The 17,524-nt window shown below is 49.6% G+C and overlaps 1 protein-coding gene, 1 long non-coding RNA gene and 1 pseudogene across 2 annotated transcripts; all 3 read right to left on the bottom strand.

Moving 5' to 3' along the window:
• Positions 1-2,028: 2,028 nt before the first annotated feature.
• Positions 2,029-3,047, bottom strand: LOC109775612 (peroxidase 15-like; annotated as a pseudogene).
• A 554-nt stretch (positions 3,048-3,601) lies between these two features.
• LOC109775654 (peroxidase 2-like) lies at positions 3,602-4,695 on the bottom strand. Its single transcript, XM_020334370.2, has one exon. It carries the CDS (start codon positions 4,614-4,616, stop codon positions 3,645-3,647), a length of 972 nt encoding a protein of 323 aa, XP_020189959.1. The 5' UTR covers positions 4,617-4,695; the 3' UTR covers positions 3,602-3,644.
• Positions 4,696-12,660: 7,965 nt separating this feature from the next.
• On the bottom strand, positions 12,661-16,179 carry LOC109775603 (uncharacterized). The gene is made up of 3 exons (XR_012205533.1): positions 15,554-16,179; positions 14,898-14,966; positions 12,661-12,987 (listed from the first exon to the last, which is right to left on the bottom strand). It is a non-coding gene; the product is annotated as an uncharacterized lncRNA (long non-coding RNA).
• Positions 16,180-17,524: the final 1,345 nt, after the last annotated feature.

Raw genomic sequence — 17,524 nt, forward strand, 5'->3', positions numbered from 1 at the left:
CCGTGCCCTTCGTGCGCACGACATCACACCGCACAGCCGTGGACTCGCCGCGCGTTGCCGTTGCCACGCGCTCGCCGCGCGCCGCAGCCGATGCCTCCATGTCGGCCGCGCACGCCGCGCTCGCCGCGGCCGCCACCGCACGGCACGGCCGCCCCTCGAACCTTGTGGCTCTGAATACCAATTGTTGTTGCCGCCCTAGACTAACTCTCTCTGGTTCACTCACGGACGGAGGTAGACTACGGCAAGATGGACAGTTTCCTGGCGACCAACGCCCCGGCGCCCAAACGCCTTCTTTTGTATTCAGCACAAAACTGCCTCACTACAAACATGATTACAGCCGGCTTTGTAGCCCTCGGCGCCGACGCAGTGCCCACGCTTCTAACGCCCACGCACGCACCCTCGCTAACAGCCTCCACGTTCGGCCATGCAAGCTAATTCCACCATGCACTAACAACCACACATGGCTAGCCGAAAGCACTGGCTCTTACGCCTGCCCAGCGACACACACGCACGCCACAGCCTAACTATTGCCACGAGCCCACACACGCATGCCACACACGTGAACGCATGGCTTATTCCTAACAAGGCGCCTCGTAGTTGATAAAAACATCACCTCTCATTAAATGCAAATCGCCGAAAATTCTAAAATAAATCCAGAATAATGCATGCGAGCATTAGAACTTGAACCCAGGTGGGCTGGGATACCATTGGCCTCCTACCTATGATGGTGATTTCTGTTTTGAACATCCCAGAAATAGGCCTTGCTGGAGTACGCCTTGGAGAACGGCCCATCACCATCGTTGAGTACAAGACGGAGAAAGACGGGCACATACCCTTTAATGAGGTCGTTTGGGAGGAGTTCCTCACAGGAAAGGGATTGAAGGTTGGCACACCTGTGTTAATCACAATACGGAACGACAGTAGGAACGACTTGTTACAGATGGGTTGACTTTGACCTCGTTTAGAAATTATCCCAAAGTGGTAGTTTGTTTGTTAAGATGTTAATAAATATATATTGTTGTTTGTTTGTTTGTTTGTTTGTTAAGATGGATGATACACTGTTGTTTTTGTTTGATTCTAGTGGAACAAATATGAAGCTTAGTCGTTTCCATTCAAAATAGATAAAGACTTGTTCAATTATATTAAGAATTACTCCCTCCGTTCCTAAATATAAGTCTTTGAAGAGATTTCACTATGGACTACATACGGAGCAAAATGAGTGAATCATACTCTAAAATGCATCAATATACATCCGTATGTGGTCAATAGTGGAATCTCTACAAAGACTTATATTTAAAAACGGAGGGAGTATATAACTATTTTACTCTTTATAAGTCATGTGTACAAATGTTGTCGTGGCAGCCATATTTTTTTTACCAGGACGTCTATCAATGGCGAGCGCTCTGGTTTGCTCGCCATTGTTACTTTCACCCACCAGTAACGGGTGATCAGTGCTACCCACCATAGGAAACCTAGTTAGCGGTGTTGGGCGCCATGCCCGCCACTGCTGACATATTCGCAGTGGCGGGCTCCCTCCATGGCAACACTCGTCATTAATGGCCTTTTTGGGTCCGTGTCTTGTACCCAATATTATTCTTTAACATATGTTTCTTTTATTTTTCGGAGTCCGAAAACTCCTGAAATCAGAGACATAAAATTGTGCATGCTTTTTGACTTTGTAAATACGTTATTGCAAATAGATATAAAACTATGCATGTTTCGGTAAGTTAATGACATGAAAACTTAAAAAAAATAGATAAGTTCCATAACAGTCATTCTGTAGCACTGATCTTACACAAGATTAGATTGAATGACGGTAGAGTGATATGAATATGTATATTGAAAACAAGTCATCTAGTATGAAAAAAATGGGTTCGCGAGACAATCACGTGTAGTGAAGAAAAAAAGAACATTTACATTTGTTTCCAAAGAAAATAATAAGGAACACTTCACAGTTAGAATGAATTAAATGAATGATTTACACAAGGACAACTATTTCACAACTCATAACGACATCAATCTCATTCCTCAATATGGTTTTCTGTTCACCCTCCAACAGTTGTTCCTAATCTCCCCAGCCCTTCCAGTCAACGGGCTTATGTTTCCCATTTTGACCATCGAGGCCGCGGAATTCTTGAAGAAGTCCTTCTGGCTACTGGAGAACCTGTGAACGATCGACACGGTGGTCGCGGCGACGACGGGCCGGATCGGACAACAATACCTGGTCCAAAGGGAGAGGGGCGCGGCCACGCAAGAGGCTGCCGTAGTACTTGTTGTCGAATACATTAGGGCTGTCTGTGTCGAGAATCACCAGTGTCTCCTTGTCCTGCCTGGCGCTGCAATTCCGCTGCGTCAACTGGCATTGTACCCACCCAAAGGTGTTTGCTCCTTGGAGATCGACATGGTCAGTGTCGTCGAGGCCCAAGTTTTTGAACTTCTCTTGGAGCATCTGTAGAGAGTCGAAGGGGCTCGTGAGATTGTTGGCGCTCTCGATGTTGGCCCAGCGGCAGACTCCAGCGTGGCCCTCCAGCTAGCTCGATGGATATCAGGGCAACCACGGCTTGGATGTTGGCGCAAGACACAATGCCAGGGGAATGCATTCTCTAGCGTGCCATTGGTGATATCGTCCACCTCAAACCCACACGTCGACCTGTCATTGACATGGACCTATTTTTCAATATCGATCATCAGGAGGTCTTTGTCCAGCCAAAGCGAGCCATCAAAGCCCTTGGCAAAGTATTCTTGGAAGTGGAGACAGATGAGGCTGGTTGGGATGCGTGCGTCGGTGAGGCAGGTGTCTGGATAATGCATCGACAATGTCACACACACTAGGGCACCAGCCATCATAGAAGAATGAGCTCAACCTAGCACGAATATCACCATGACCAAAATCCTACACTTACGGAAACTATCTACGAAAAGCAACTCACAGAAATAACTCCACGTTAATCCCCCCCCCCCCCCCCCCCCCCCCCCCCATTTGCAGGGTGGGGCCTTCTCCCCTGGTGTCTCAATCATGCCTTGCCAACTCATCCCGTAACTTCCATTCCATGAAAAGTTGCTCGTAAGTGTAGTAAAGTTCATGACATGCAAAAGGAAGCAGCCATGTGGACTACTACACATTTAGAAGGACGGTAGGGAGGTGGTGCACGGGCCTATGCACACACACCACGGGCCAGAAGGAGGGGGTGTGGGCCCACGTGGCTCCTCTAGGGTCCTCCTTTGGCAGGTGTGTTGTCTCCAACGTTATTCATTAATGTAATTTTCATTTATATTTCAAACTCCAGAAAATCTTGAAATCGGAGACACAAAAACTTGCCTCCTTCCTGTCAATTTGTTAATAGGTTATTCCAAATAGATATAAAACTATGAAAGTTTTGTTAAGGCAATGTCATAAACTTCAAAAGACATAGATATATAGTCCCATGAAATGCCATTTTGTAGCAGTGGTAAAGTGATATGAATATGTTTATCGAAGACAAGTCATTTGATATGCAAATATTTTTTTGCAACAATCACATGCTGAACATTTACATTTGTATCCAAAAAATAATAATAAGGGAACACTTTACAGTTGGAATGAATGAAAAGAATGATTTACACAAAGACAACGAGTTCACAACTCATAACATCAATCTCATTCATCAATAGGGTTTTCTGTTCACCCTCCGACAGTTGTTCCTAATCTCCCCGGCCCTTCCGGTCAGCGGGCTTATGTTCCCCATTTTGACCATCGAGGCCGCGAAATTCTTGAAGAAGTCCTTCTGGCTTCCGGAGAACCTGCGAACGATCCGTGCGGTGGTCGTGGCGGCAACGGGATCAGACAACATTACCTGGTCCGAAGGGAGAGGGGCGCGGCCACGCAAGAGGTTGCCGTAGTACTTGTTGTCGAAGACGTCAGGGGTGACTGTGTCAAGATTCACGAGTGTCTCCTCATCTTGCCCGGCACTGCAGTTCCGCTGCGTGAACTGGCATTGCGCCCGCCCAAAGGTGTGTGCTCCTTGGAGGGCGACAAGGTCAGTGTCGTCGAGCCCCAAGTTTTTGAACTTCTCCTGGAGCATCTCGAGAGAGTCGAAAGGGCTCGGGAGATTGTTGGCGCTCTCGATGTTGGTGGTCGTGCCATCTCGGCGGCCCAGCAGCACACTCCAGCGCGGCCCTCCAGCTAGCTCGACGGAGATCTCGGAGGCGAGGGCAAGGATGTCGGCGCAGGACACGATGCCGGGGCATGCATTCTCCAGCGCACGCTTGATGTCGTCAACCACCTTGAACCCGCGTGCTGACCTATCGTTGGCAGGGACCTCCTTCTCGGTCATGATCGCCGGGAGGTCGTTGTCCAACAAAAGCGAGCCATCACAGCCCTGAACAAAGCAATCGTGGAAGTGAAGGCGGATGAGGCTGGCTGGGATGCGCGCGTCGGCGACGCGGGCTTTCTGGATGACGCGCCGGACAATGTCGCCCGCACCGGGGCACGAGTCGTCGTAGAAGGACGAGCTTAACCCGGCACCCGCATCGGCACCTGCATGACCGTGGGCTCCAGGGCTCAGTGCTAGGACCAGCGCTGCCGTGAGGAAGAGGCTGCAGCGAGCAGCTAACGGGAAGCAAGAGGAAGCAGCCATGTGCACTACTGCACGTTCAGGAGGAGAAGGCTAGAATTAATTTGCAAGCTAGCTGCTAGTAGAAGGGAATGAAGGAATATGGCAGCGATGGATGTGAGGGAAACCAGAACGGTATGGAAGCTATATATAGCCTTAGCCATTTTGCGGCATGTTGAACTTCTTGGTAGGATTTCGTGGAAGCGTGTTTGACATGTTCCACATGCCGTTGTCAATTTGAGTATTAACGCTGCCGTACGTCGCCTATGGCCTACCGCAGCTTTCCTTTGCTGCACGAGGCTGCTCATATTATTTTACTACTGTATATGATTACCGCCAACAAATTGGAAGAGGTCGTTCTGATCTAAGAGAAGAGGTCCTTCTCACGAAGTATACGAAATATTGTGTTGTACTCCATCCGGACCTTATTATATCTGATTTGCCCCGGATAAAGTTTAATTTTCCTTATTCAACATGTGATACGTCGACGACTTTGTATGTAGTTACCACTTGCCAGGAATGGGCCGATAGACTAAGACCGGATTAGCCACACAGTATAAACCTTACATTTCTTCTATCCTTCTCCCATTTCTTTATTTTCTTTATACAATGAGAGACCTTTTGCTTCTATTTGTATAAACGGGAAGTCTTCAACAAGGAACGCTTTTGGTTTAGAATACTACTAGCCATTCCGCGGAAAGCCTTTTAAGATTTTGTAGAAGGTGGGAAAAGGAAGCATGTGCGCATTTTGTTACCAATTATTTATGTGGAAAGTCTCCTTTGATTTTGAGTGGTGTGTGTTAAATATTAAAAAAAAGTTTGAAGAGTAAATGATGTAAAAAAATTGTGTTCTATATCAATTCCACACTTACTGTTCGAAACCCTGATACTCCGCCAGAGAGGGTTCGGTTTGTACACGAAGTGCATTCGGTTTTCCTCGTAATACTCTCTAATTTTTACCACATCCTATCGGGGTCATATTATGAGACCATGCCAAGTTTTATCCTTTTCTAAGATCAATTGCATCTTATTTTGAACCAAGGAGTGTCTTTTTCTTTTTAATGGTTAGAAAATCAATTAATGCTTTAAGAATAGCAAATCAACCCAGAATAGCACCCAATTTGATCATGAGACTTTTCACTATGTATAATAAAAACAGAAAAAGTTTGAATGTGAAGTGATGTAAAAAAATTGAGTTCTCTATGAAGTCCAAGGCTCCTGTTCGTAACCCTCATATTTAATCTCAAAGTGTTCAGTTTGTACACAAGGTGCATCAACTTTTTGCCGTAAGGGCATCTCCAACACCGATCCTCAAAACGTCCACATACGTCCGGACCGCATTGTCCGGATGTGTTCTGTTATCCAACACGGGCCTGTAATTGTCTGCCGAGTGGTCCACACGTGTTCTCTCCCGGAAAACGGAGACAAACGTGTGTGTGTGGGGGGGAGGGGGGCTTTGCGGGCGTCCGGACCGCTGCCACGCCCGCGTCTGACCACCCTGGCCCACCCAAATCACATCCCTCGACTGCATGCGCTTCCCACCCAGAACGTCCAGCGCCGCTGCAGAGCGTCAGTGCCGCATTCGTGCCCGGCCAGATCAGACACAACCTCTCACTAGCGTCAGCATCGAGGCGGCACGCCGGCCGAGACAACACCATCTGCACCTCTTCCTGGTGCAGGCAACTTTTCTACGTTCAAACGGCATGACGGCCATCTGTCCATCCATCTACCGCCCACATTAATGACACGCGGTTGCCGAGGCGGCTACAACGACACCACCCGTCCGTCCCTCTATCGCCCACAATTGCTATACAAACTAATGCCTCGGTCATAGCCGCTGCCATCCGCCTCCGATACCTTTCTCCTCTCTGCACCACTCCCACCATTGCTTCGTCGCGCTCCAATGCTCTCTTCGACGGGCTGACGGCGAAGCAGAAGGAGCTGCCGGCTAGATGATTGGCACACAGCCGAAGGACGATTCCAATGAAGAAATCAGGCGGTGACAAGCCGGTGCCATGCTCCTCGTCCACGCCACCATCGTCGAGGCATGTGCCCATTACATGGACATGGTGCGGGACGAGCAATGCCGGGAGGTGCAGGCCGACGTCGCCTACGACCCCCAGCTCCTCCAAGAGCACCAGCAGTCGGGGGAGCAACTCGCCGCCGCTAGGGCCATCGCGCCGGACACGAACCTCACGGAGCAGGCAGCACTGCTTGAGTCCTACCACTCCGCCCAGAGATCTGCCTCGCCCACTGGTGGTACTTCTAGCATCAAAAGGAACTGGAGACCACCTACAAGGAGTTCGGCGAGGCGGCGGACGAGGTATGGGGAAAGACCGACGAAGAGGCGGAGGATATGGCTGGCTCCGCCAACGCCGTGCCCCGCCGCCCCGACCACGAAGCAGACACGTCCACGGATACCACCGTCCACGAGGAAGAGTAGAGCACTGTAGGTCGCCGCTGCTTGGGTCCCAAGAAAGCCACCGCTCCTCCCCTCCCGTTGAAGGTAAGCTTGGTGGGCTCGGCATTGTCAGCCGGTTAGCCGCTTGGTGGCGATGTGGAGGCGGACAACTTCACCTCCCGTAGCTTGAGAGCGTCGAGGCAGAACTGGAGGCGAAGCTTCAGTTCTCAGGGCTCATGGCCGGAACGGGGAAAGGGCGCCGACAATCATAGATTACGTAAATTAATTATACCTCCAGAGCTGGAGGAGCACCGCTTTTAGTTGAAGTGTGTCCGAAATGTAATGAAATCCAACATGTTTATATGAAATCCGACCATGTTTGAACGGATTTTGCCTGGTTAGTTCGAATTGTTGTCCTAATGTATGCGGAAAGCGTTCGATGGCCGCCCCCGCATCTGTGTCCGCGGACTGGTCCACCCTACCCGTGGACGGATGCGGGAGGAAATTTACGGGTTGTCGTTGGAGATGCCCTAAGACTCTCACATTTTTACTACACCCTATGAGGGTCATATGATGACATCATAACAAGTTTCATCCTTTCTTGAGATCGTTTATATATTATTTTGAAGCAAAGAGTGTTTTCCAATTCAATGGTCAGAAAATCAATTAATATTTTAAAAATAGTTAATCAAACCAGAATAGTCCCCAATTTTATCAAGAGACTTTTAAGAATGCATATTAAACATAGAAAAAGTTTAAACATGAAATGATGTAAATACATTGAGTTCTCTGTGGCAACTCTGATACTTTGTTTGAGAGTGTTCACTTTGTACACAAAGTGCCTTAAGTTTTTCCCTCTTAGTTTTTTATCACACTATATAGAGATCATATAATGAAACCATGCCGAGTCTCATTCTTTCAGAGCTCATTTGCATCTCTTTTCAAATAGAAGAGCATTTTGCTCATTTTAGTGGCTACAAATTATTTTAATGCTTTAAAATAACAAACAAGGCCAATATAGTCCCAAATTTGGGCATGACAGGTAGTAAGAAGTTACTTTAAACCCCACAAATAAATGGGAACCAAAATTTATCCCAAAACTAAAAAAAAAACCTAAGATTACTACAAATGTACTCCCTCTGTTCCCAAATATTTGTCTTTCTAGAAATTCAAATGGACTACAACATACATATGTACGTAGACACATTTTAGAGTGTAGATTCATTAATTTTGCTTCATATGTAGTCACTTGTTGAAATCTTTAGAAAGACAAATATTTAGGAACGAAGGGAGTAGGAAATATTTGCTCTCGGGGCACCCTAGATTGCCCACCATTGTTAATATGCATGACTAGCAGGCCCTTGAGGCCGCCTGCCCCTACTAAATCTGGGTGTGCATAACCCTTCGCGGTTCTTGAACATTTCCCATCAAATGCCTAGCCACCGGACCGCGTCGTTGCCTCCAAAGCCCGCGCCCATCATCGAATGCGTCGTCGCTACGTAAGCCACCCTGCCCTATCCCCTCGCTCATCAACCTTTATCTTTCTAGATGCACGAACCGCGCCGCCGTCAGGGGTAGCGTGTCCAGGCCCATAGCGGTTGCTCACCGTCCCTCCCAGACCTACCCATGCTAACGAAGAAGAAGTCGCCTGCCACCGCGGTCGTTGGGTCCTTGCTCGCCACCCCGTTCATGGGCACTACACGTGTTCGTTTATCACATTAGATGTTCACACATTTTACTTTTGGAACCCTGAAGGCCGATGTTTAATTTCCTCACCTTTAGATTTGGGGTCGTCGATGCATAAGTCTTGGCGAGGGTTAGGGTCGAAAGCTTGCAGGGACATTTTTGTTACAAGTTGAGTTTAGGGTTCACAGAAATGTTTCTGTTATATACAAATCAGGTTTGTGTCTGCTCATGTATGTATTAGTTCGTTTAGCAAAGTACGTATATTATTACCTTAATTGACCCCTTCTGATTAAATAACATATGTATTCAAAATTCTTCCATTTTTTAAAATTTACAGGGATTCAAGAATGAGTGCCGATGTTTTGGTGAAACATTGATTAATGTCAGTTTCATCAATTTTCTGGCACTCAATTTGTTCAATTTTCAGCAAAGCTCATGCTGATTTTTCCCGTTGATTTTTAACACTTTTAAGCCGCCAGCCTCTTCGCTTTGGTGATGAGCTGAGATGTTCTCAAATGTTAATCTGATAAACTAGTATGTCAAATATTTACTATAGGGGTGCACTAGCAAAGTCATGTTTGAGCTTTTCTTGATTGGTGTTTGTGATAATGATTGTATAGAGGCAAAAACTTAGGAATTATGTCATTCTAAGACACATGCGAATGATGATTTTTGATAATGTTTGTTGGGATAAAATGAGTCATGCGCGTAGTAGGATGATGCGCCGAATCTGCAAATCTGGCTGCACAAACAGCTTGTTATGTGGAGTGACTTTTGGCTCTACTCGGAGGAGGGATCCAAGAAATCAGTGGTAACAAAATTTCTTTTAGTTTCTTTACCATTAATTATTTACTGCATTTTCTCTATTGTTGTATAGTGTATCCCATGCAACGTTAGAGCATCTCCAGCCGTTCGGCCCCCCAGGGCGCCGAAAAGGAGCGGCCTGGGGGCGAGCCGGCGCTAGATCGCCCCCTGTGGTTCGGTTCACTCCGAGTCACGCGCCCTCGGTCGCTGCGGGTTCGGCCAAGTTCGTTTCAATTTTTTTGCAAACTCGACGACTTTTGCATGAACTCGGCCAATTTTCGACGAAATTTGTAAAAAAACTTAAAAACATGCATGGACTAACTTAAAAACGAACTAAAAAACCTACTACTGCCGCCACCGTCGCCGCCGCCGCCGTCTACATGCCGAGAAGCCTGTAGAAGCGGGTGTAGTTGCCGCCGACGTCGTCGTCGTCGCCGCGCGCCTCACCTGCGGCGCCCCTGTTGCATCCCTCATCGGGGTCGCCGACAGCACTTGACGGCCCGGCCTCGCCCTCGTCGTTGCTGTCGATGATGATAACGCCGCCCTCCACGGCGACGCGGCGACGCTGCTCGGCGCGGCTACGGGCCTAGGTCTCCAGGTACGCCCGACGCTGGCGGCGCACCTGCTCGCGGACGTAGTCCTCCCTCGCCCATTTGAGGGCGGACTCGTCGTCGGGGGCCACCATGTCGGCGTGCTCCGGCTTCACGGGGAGCATGTCCGGCTCGGGCTTCGGCCGGACCAGGCGGAGGGAGCGCCTCGTCGGTGCCGTCGCAGGCGAGGGCACGTTGATGACGAGGGCGCCGCTGCGAGCACGACGCCCGAGCGGTGTCTCCTCCGGCTCGGGCTTGACGGGGCGGAGGGCCGGCGAGCCAGAGCCCGACGATGAGGACGACCCCGGCTCCATTCATCGCGGCATCCACGAACTGCTGCGGCGGCGAGAGAAGGAGGGTCGCGTCGGGTACTCCAGCCGCGGCACATTGCCGGTCTCGATGTGGTCGAGGACGGCGTCGAATGTGCGGCCGGGGACACCCCACCACTCGCGCCGTCCTTCGGAGTTGAGGCGGCCGCGGGGGATGATGCCGTTGACGGAGGCGATCTGCTCCTCGCGGCGACGCTGGAAGTACAGCGTTTCGCTGTCGGGCGCGTACCTCGGCTCGTTCCGCTGCTCCTCCGTTAACGAGGAGCGGACGCGGGCGATCTCCGCCCGCCGTGCCGCCCCTTCGGGCACCGGCGGCACCGGGACGCCGTCGGCGCTCAGTCTCCACGAGCCAGGCACGCGCATGTCGGGGGGGCGCCGGGTACTCGGCCTCGTACAGAAAGCGCACCTCCGGCTCCTGGAGGTGTCGGCGGCCGAAGCCGTTCGCCGCTGCGCCGTCGCCTGGGTATCTCTCCGCCACGGTTTCGCTCGTCGGCGGGCAGGGGAGTGGTGGGAGAGTTCGCCGGCGGGGAAAAGGCTTTCACTAGAGGTAGAGGGGGAGGCTGTGGCGCTCACCAGCAGGGAGGGGTGGCTTTTATAGCCGAAGCGGGGTGGCCGAGGGGCGGCATGCGGGCGGGACGCGCGTCGGCGGCACCTTCACTACGCCGCCCGTGAGGCATCAATGGAGGGCGACCGGCGCGGCAGCCTTCGCATTGATTCCCGCGGGAACCGAGGCGTTGAGGTCGACGAAGCGGCTGTCTCGCTGACTCGGCGGGCCCGCGGCTGTTTTGTGCCAAAACACTCGCCCCGGCGCCCCTGAGCGCCCCCGGCGCGTCGGGTTCGGCCTGGGTGTGCCGGCGCTGATTTCGGCCCAAGCCGACGAAAAGCGGGCTCCTGGAGGCGCGACTGGGCGGTTTTTTCGACGCCGGCGCAAAAAAATCGCCTTGGGAGGCCGTTCTGGGGGCGCGGCTGAAGATGCTCTTAGGATGGAATTCAATGATGCAACAGGTGACATTGTGCTCTTTAAAGATGACACGGAGCGGTCATTCAAAGTTCAAGGTCATAAAGAACAGGAAAGGACCCTCATATAGTCATATGCCGCTGTGTATGCGAGAAGTTCATTTCAAAGAATGAGCTCATCGAGAGAGTATATATGCTTTTTCTTGTAAGAAGTCCCCAGATTAAGGATAGTCTATATCAGTGCCCCTTCTGAGGATGATTCATTATATTCTGCATATTTCTCTCAAAAAATGAAGATACTTACTAAGGATGAGACCAACAATATCTCTGGTAACCCCTCTCACCCACTAGGACTAGATGGGTACCTTTTGTGCACCGTTTGACTAAGACAAACATTGTCACACACGTCATGATATGTTTTTAGTATTCTTTTTTGTGTGCACTATATGGCGATGCCTAATATTTTGTGCTAGTGTGCTCTTTTTGCTTTTAATTTAGGGGATCTTAGAAATTACCTTCTTTTAGAATACACTACAGACGCAGGGGCTCATATATACGCGTGTACATTCATCCCTATAAACACACACAAGCACACCCTACCCCTATAAGAGCACTTTCAAAAGACTGAGCGGGCACATCATCTTGAGATTGACGAAGTCACCGCAGGCGTCTCGTAGTCAATAGGAACGTCTCCTTCCATTAACCGCGCATCGCCGGAAATCCTGAAATAAATCCAGAATAATGCGAGCACCAGGACTTGAACCCTGGTGGGCTCGGATACCATTGTCCTGTGAAGGTGATTTATGTTTTAAACATCCCAAGGATAGGCCCTGCTGGAGTACGCCTTGGAGAAGGACCCATCAACATCGTTGAGTACAAGACGGAGAAAGACGGGCACATATCCTTTAGTGAGGTCGTTTGGGAGTAGTTCCTCACAGGAAAGGGATTGAGGGTTGGCACACATGTGTTATTCACAATAAGGAACGACGGCAGGAACGACTTGTTAGACACGATGGTTGACTTTGACCTCTTTTAGAAATTATCCCGAAGTGGTAGTTCGTTTGTTAAGATGTTAATAATATACTCCCTCTGTACCGAAATGTAGGTCGCTGGGGCAAATGTTCCGACCAGGTGAAAATGGGCAAATGGACATTTATACCCTTAGTTTAAATTTTGAATCAGGTCGCTGGATCGTCTTCCACCTCCGCCACCGCCCCTGCCCTCCACCTCCGCCTCCGGCCCCGCCCTCCACCTCCGCCTCCGCCCCCGCCCCCGCCTCCGCCTCCGCCTCCGCCTCCGCCTCCGTCCCCGCCCTCCACCTCCGCCTCGGCCCCCGCCTCCACCTCCACCCACGCCGTCCTGGGGCTCCTCCTGGACCGCGCGCGCCCAGGTGATGCTCTGCTGCCGCCTGCTCGTGGAGGCGAGCTGGTGCTCTGCTGCTGTCCGCTGGTGGAGTCGAGCTGCTGCTCTGCTGCCGGCTGCTGGTGAAGGCGAGCTGGTGCCCGCACGCGCCCAGGGGAGCTGCTGCCGCTGAAGCACTCACCGCACACAGGAGCTGCTGCCGCTGAAGTACTCGCCGCTGCACAGGAGCTGCTGGCCTAGGTTCATCTCCTCGCCCAGTACCCGCTCTGCATCAATTTGATGATCATAAGCAATCAGATGATCATAAACTAAGACTTGCTCATACGAGTAAACAATTTGATGATCATAAACAAGAGTAATTCAAAGAAATATTTGTTGCCAATAATTCAAGACAAGAGTAATTCAAGAGATAATTGCTGCCAATGATTCGAGTGAATACTCCATCAGAATTTGTTCAAATTATTGAGATGACGACGGATAGACGACATGTAATTAACCTGGGGAGAAAAGGCCACCAATAACCATGAGTTCATGTATTGGTTTTGATCTCAGGAAGCAAGGTTTTGATTTCTTACAACATGCCACTACTCTAGGAGAAAATTTTGGTATCTCATGAAGAAATTATGAGGTTTACTCTGCCAATAGCCCTGATCTGAATGGCCTTGACCTTGGGTTCTTCAACTCGTTGCAATCTCTAACAGATTGTCTAAGCCCTAGAACGCTTCAAGATCTTATCAAGGGTGTGCTAGATGAATTTGAAAACTATGAGGTTTACAAGCTGAACAGAGTTTTCCTATCTCCACAAGCTTGCATGGTTGAAATCTTGAACCATGCAGGGGGCAATGGGTATAAAATACCCCATGCGAACAAGGAAAGGCTAGAGAACCTTGGGATGCTACCTCCAAGACTTACATGCCCTCCAGAGGTATATGCAAATACCCTGCACAATCTTGGGATAATGGAGAGAGTTGCTTGTTGAGATGCTTGTCGAGATGCTTGAGGAGTTGCTTGTTGAGATGCTTGTCGAGATGCTTGTTGAGATGCTTGAGGAGTTGCTTGTTGAGATGCTTGAGGAGTTGCTTGTTGAGATGCTTGAGGAGTTGCTTGTTGAGTTGCTTGTCGAGATGCTTGTCGAGATGCTTGAGGAGTTGCTTGTTGAGATGCTTGAGGAGTTGCTTGTTGAGTTGCTTGTCGAGATGCTAGTTGAGATGCTTGAGGAGTTGCTTGTTGAGATGCCTATCGAGATGCTTGTTGAGATGCTTGAGGAGTTGCTTGTTGAGATGCTTGTCGAGTTGCTTGTTAAGATGCTTGTGATTATTTGTGTGGAGTATGTGTAACTCCTTGTTTGTGTGGAGTATGCGTAACCCTAGAGATGTGGCTTGTGTGGAGTATATGTAACTCCTTGAGAAGAGACTTGTGTGGAGTGCATCATTTGTATGATCATTTTCGGAAACCCCATGTGAAATTACTCCATATGTTTGCAAAAGGCTTCTATGGACTGGATTTTACTCCATACATATGATCATTTTTGTTTGAAAAGTTTCATTTAATTTTGTGTGGAGTACATCATTTGTGTGATCATTTTTGTTTAATTAAGAGAGAAGAGGAGAGGGCACTGGAAGAGAGAGAGAGAGAGAGAGAGAAGAGAAGAGAGGGAACCGGAAGATAATCCAGTTTCATTTGATTTAGGTCTCATATTGTTGCACTATTGTAAGAACTACTCCTACTCCAAGAACTACTCCTACTCCTATTTTTAATTAAAACTAAACAGCAGGTCCACATGATTCTAATTTTAATTTAAGGAAAATTCCACACGATTTTACTTGTATGGCCTATCGCGATTTTACTGAAACTACTCCTGATTTTACAGAAACTACTCCTATCATGATTTTGCTGTCATTAATATGCAAGCAACAATTAAGTTCACAATATTATGCAAGTTAACAAGCTTCAGTAGCCCAAGTTTCAGTACATAAGTTAACAGAAGCTACAGACGACAACTTTTAAAAGAAGCTACTCTGCACTCTACCTGCAGTAGATAAACAAATTGTATACAGGGAGTATGTACTGAGATTGCAGTGAAAACAAATAAGAAGAACACATTTAGTCTGATTGTGTTATTGACAATTTAAAGCATTTTTTGATACACACATTGTGAATGATGGCATGGTCTTACAGTAGCTGGAGCTTCCAAGACACTCAGGGCATTCCTCTTCAACTTCACCTCCACACCATTCTTCAGAACCTGCTTTTATGATAATATCTCAGGAATTAGAACAAGATACCACATTTGGTTGCTTGACTAGCTAATTTCTGAAAAGAAAAGTGAAGTCAAAAGACATTATTTCTTTCACTCCATTGCAATTGTCAATCATTATAGAGAACCAGCCACTAGCTAAGCAGAGTTTCAGTGGGATGCCCAAATAATAATTGGAAGCAAGAATCACTTTATAAGCAGAGTTTCAGTAGAATCTCAAGATTCATAGCAGAGTGAGAATCCAGCATCTGATATCTGGAGGATTGGTGAACACTGAACATTTGATGCAGTTACATAAATCCAAAGCTATACTAAGTTACCAGCAGTAAGAATCACTTTATAACACAGCAAAAAATTGCAGCACAAGGTAACTATTCCAAGACTGAACTTAGCGCAGTAGGTGAACCTGCCTCAGACATCATAACAGACGGGATATCACTTCAGCAAGGTCGATAACAGCCTGAATTTAGCGCAAGAAAACAAAGGTTCTTGGCACCGAAACAACCAAGACTGGATGTCCTGCTGCAATGGGGATAAGACTGGTTCTTGGCACCAAAACAAGACGAATCGCTCACCTGCAGTAATGGGACAGGAACTCCCTGTAGTCCCCGTAGTCCGGCGCCGCCGCCACGGAATTGTTCGCCACTAGTGGCTCCCTGCGCTCGCCGCGGACTGACGGCATGGGCAGCCCGCCCAAGGACGCGGCGGAGGCCTCCTCCCCCAGTGCCTCCCCCGGGGGCCTCCACCACCAGCAGCAGCTCCGATTCCGCCTCTTCAAGCGCCCGAGCGCCGGCGGGGGCGCCGGCGACGTCGTGCTGGGCCTGGGGATCCGGGAGAGGAGGGAGCTGGGCCGAGTCTTCTTCGCCTTCTGTAGGGGTGGAGGTAGGAGCTAGGGAGGGGTGGATCCACCGGCGCACGTAGATCGAGCGCCCGCGCGCCTCCACCGCATAGAAGCTCGTCACCGGCGGAAAAAAATCAAATTTTTCAGCGGCGCATACAGACTGTGACTGGAGGACGGGTGGTGGAAGAGGCCGGCGACGTCGAGAGGGAGAGGCAGAGGGGAGACCGACGTCGAGGGGGAGTGGCAGAGGGGAGGCTGGCGATGGGGACGCGGGCCGCCGACGAGCGGATCTGGGAGAGTGACTGGGAGAGCGAATGGAGCTAGCGCTGTGAGCGACTGAGCGAGCGAGCGGTGCGGACAGTGAACGAACGATGCGGGAGGGCAAATTGGGAAAGTGAAAGAATTTCGTAACGTGACGAAAATTACAGTACGATCGCTTAAACGACCTACATTTCGGAACAGAGGGAGTATATTGTTGTTTGTTTGTTTGTTAAGACGATGGATGATACACTGTTGTTTTTGTTTGATTCTAGTGGAACAAATATGGAGCTTAGTCGTTTCCATTCAAAATTCATAAAGACTTGTTCAATTATGTTAAGAATTATATAACTATTTTACTTTTTTTTTACCATAGAACAGTAGGGCAAACTACTATTTTACTCTTTACAAGTCATGTGTACAAACGTTGTGTCGCCGCAGCCATATTTTTTCACTAGGGCGTCTATCACTGGCGAGCGCTCTGGTCTGCTTGCCATTATTACTATCACCCACCAGTGTCGGGTGATCAGTGCTACTCGTCAGTGAGCAAGTATAATAAGGCTGACTCAGCTGGCTATAAGCCCTTCCACGTCAGCCAAATCACATTTGGAGGGGAGAGAAAGAGGGAGAGAGAAGCGAACGGGCGCTTCGTCAAGCGCCGGGCTGCAGCACAAGATACGAGAGCTTTGCGCCCGCTTGCAGCCCGTGGCGAGCGCTAGAGCCGGCGCTCTCGATCCCCTGCGCCTCTCCCGCCTCCGGCGCTTCTCCTTCCTCCTTCGCGCGCGAAAATCAGCCCATGCCGTCGCCCCAAATAGCTTCCTCGCGCCAAATCAAGCCTTCCAAATTTCCCCAAATCGCCACCTCTCCCGAACCCTAGAACTTTCGCCGGCGCACATCAAGGAGATGGGTCAGCAGTCCAAACGGACGCGCGCGCCGGCACCTCATGAAGCCCCTCCACCAGCGCCTCTGCTCACCCCGCCGCCAGCGCATCTCCTGGTCCCGCCGCCGGCGCATCTGCTGGTCCCGCCACCGGCGCATCTGTTGGTCTCGCCGGCGCCTAAGTCCGCCCCGCCGCCGGGGATCCCGTCGGCCTTCCCTTCAAAGCAGAGAACAAGCACTTGGATCCCCACAAGACCACAAGAGTCTCTGGCGGCTAGTCTGCGGCAACCAAGTGAATCGGGTCCTACGGCTCAAGGTCCTTGCTGGGCACCGCCTGCTTGCATCGGTGACTCTACATCACCTTGATACATCGCTGGCAATATGGACTACTCTGATCCACAAGTATGGTATGAATTTTCTCCATTGCTTAACTCTGAATCGTGGTGTCATTTCTTAGAGCTGCTGACACACTTGTATGATATGCTAGTTAGATGATACACTATTTTTCCTTTAAATAGTTGCTGTGATCAATTCAGATTTTTCCTTTAAATAGTTGCTGTGATCAATT

This window comes from Aegilops tauschii, chromosome 3, assembly GCF_002575655.3.
Source record: "Aegilops tauschii subsp. strangulata cultivar AL8/78 chromosome 3, Aet v6.0, whole genome shotgun sequence".
In the NCBI taxonomy this organism is placed as follows: domain Eukaryota; kingdom Viridiplantae; phylum Streptophyta; class Magnoliopsida; order Poales; family Poaceae; genus Aegilops; species Aegilops tauschii.

Bases quoted from the DNA above. Each gene is read 5' to 3' on its own strand.
- LOC109775654 (XM_020334370.2), bottom strand. From the start codon at position 4,616: ATGGCTGCTTCCTCTTGCTTCCCGTTAGCTGCTCGCTGCAGCCTCTTC.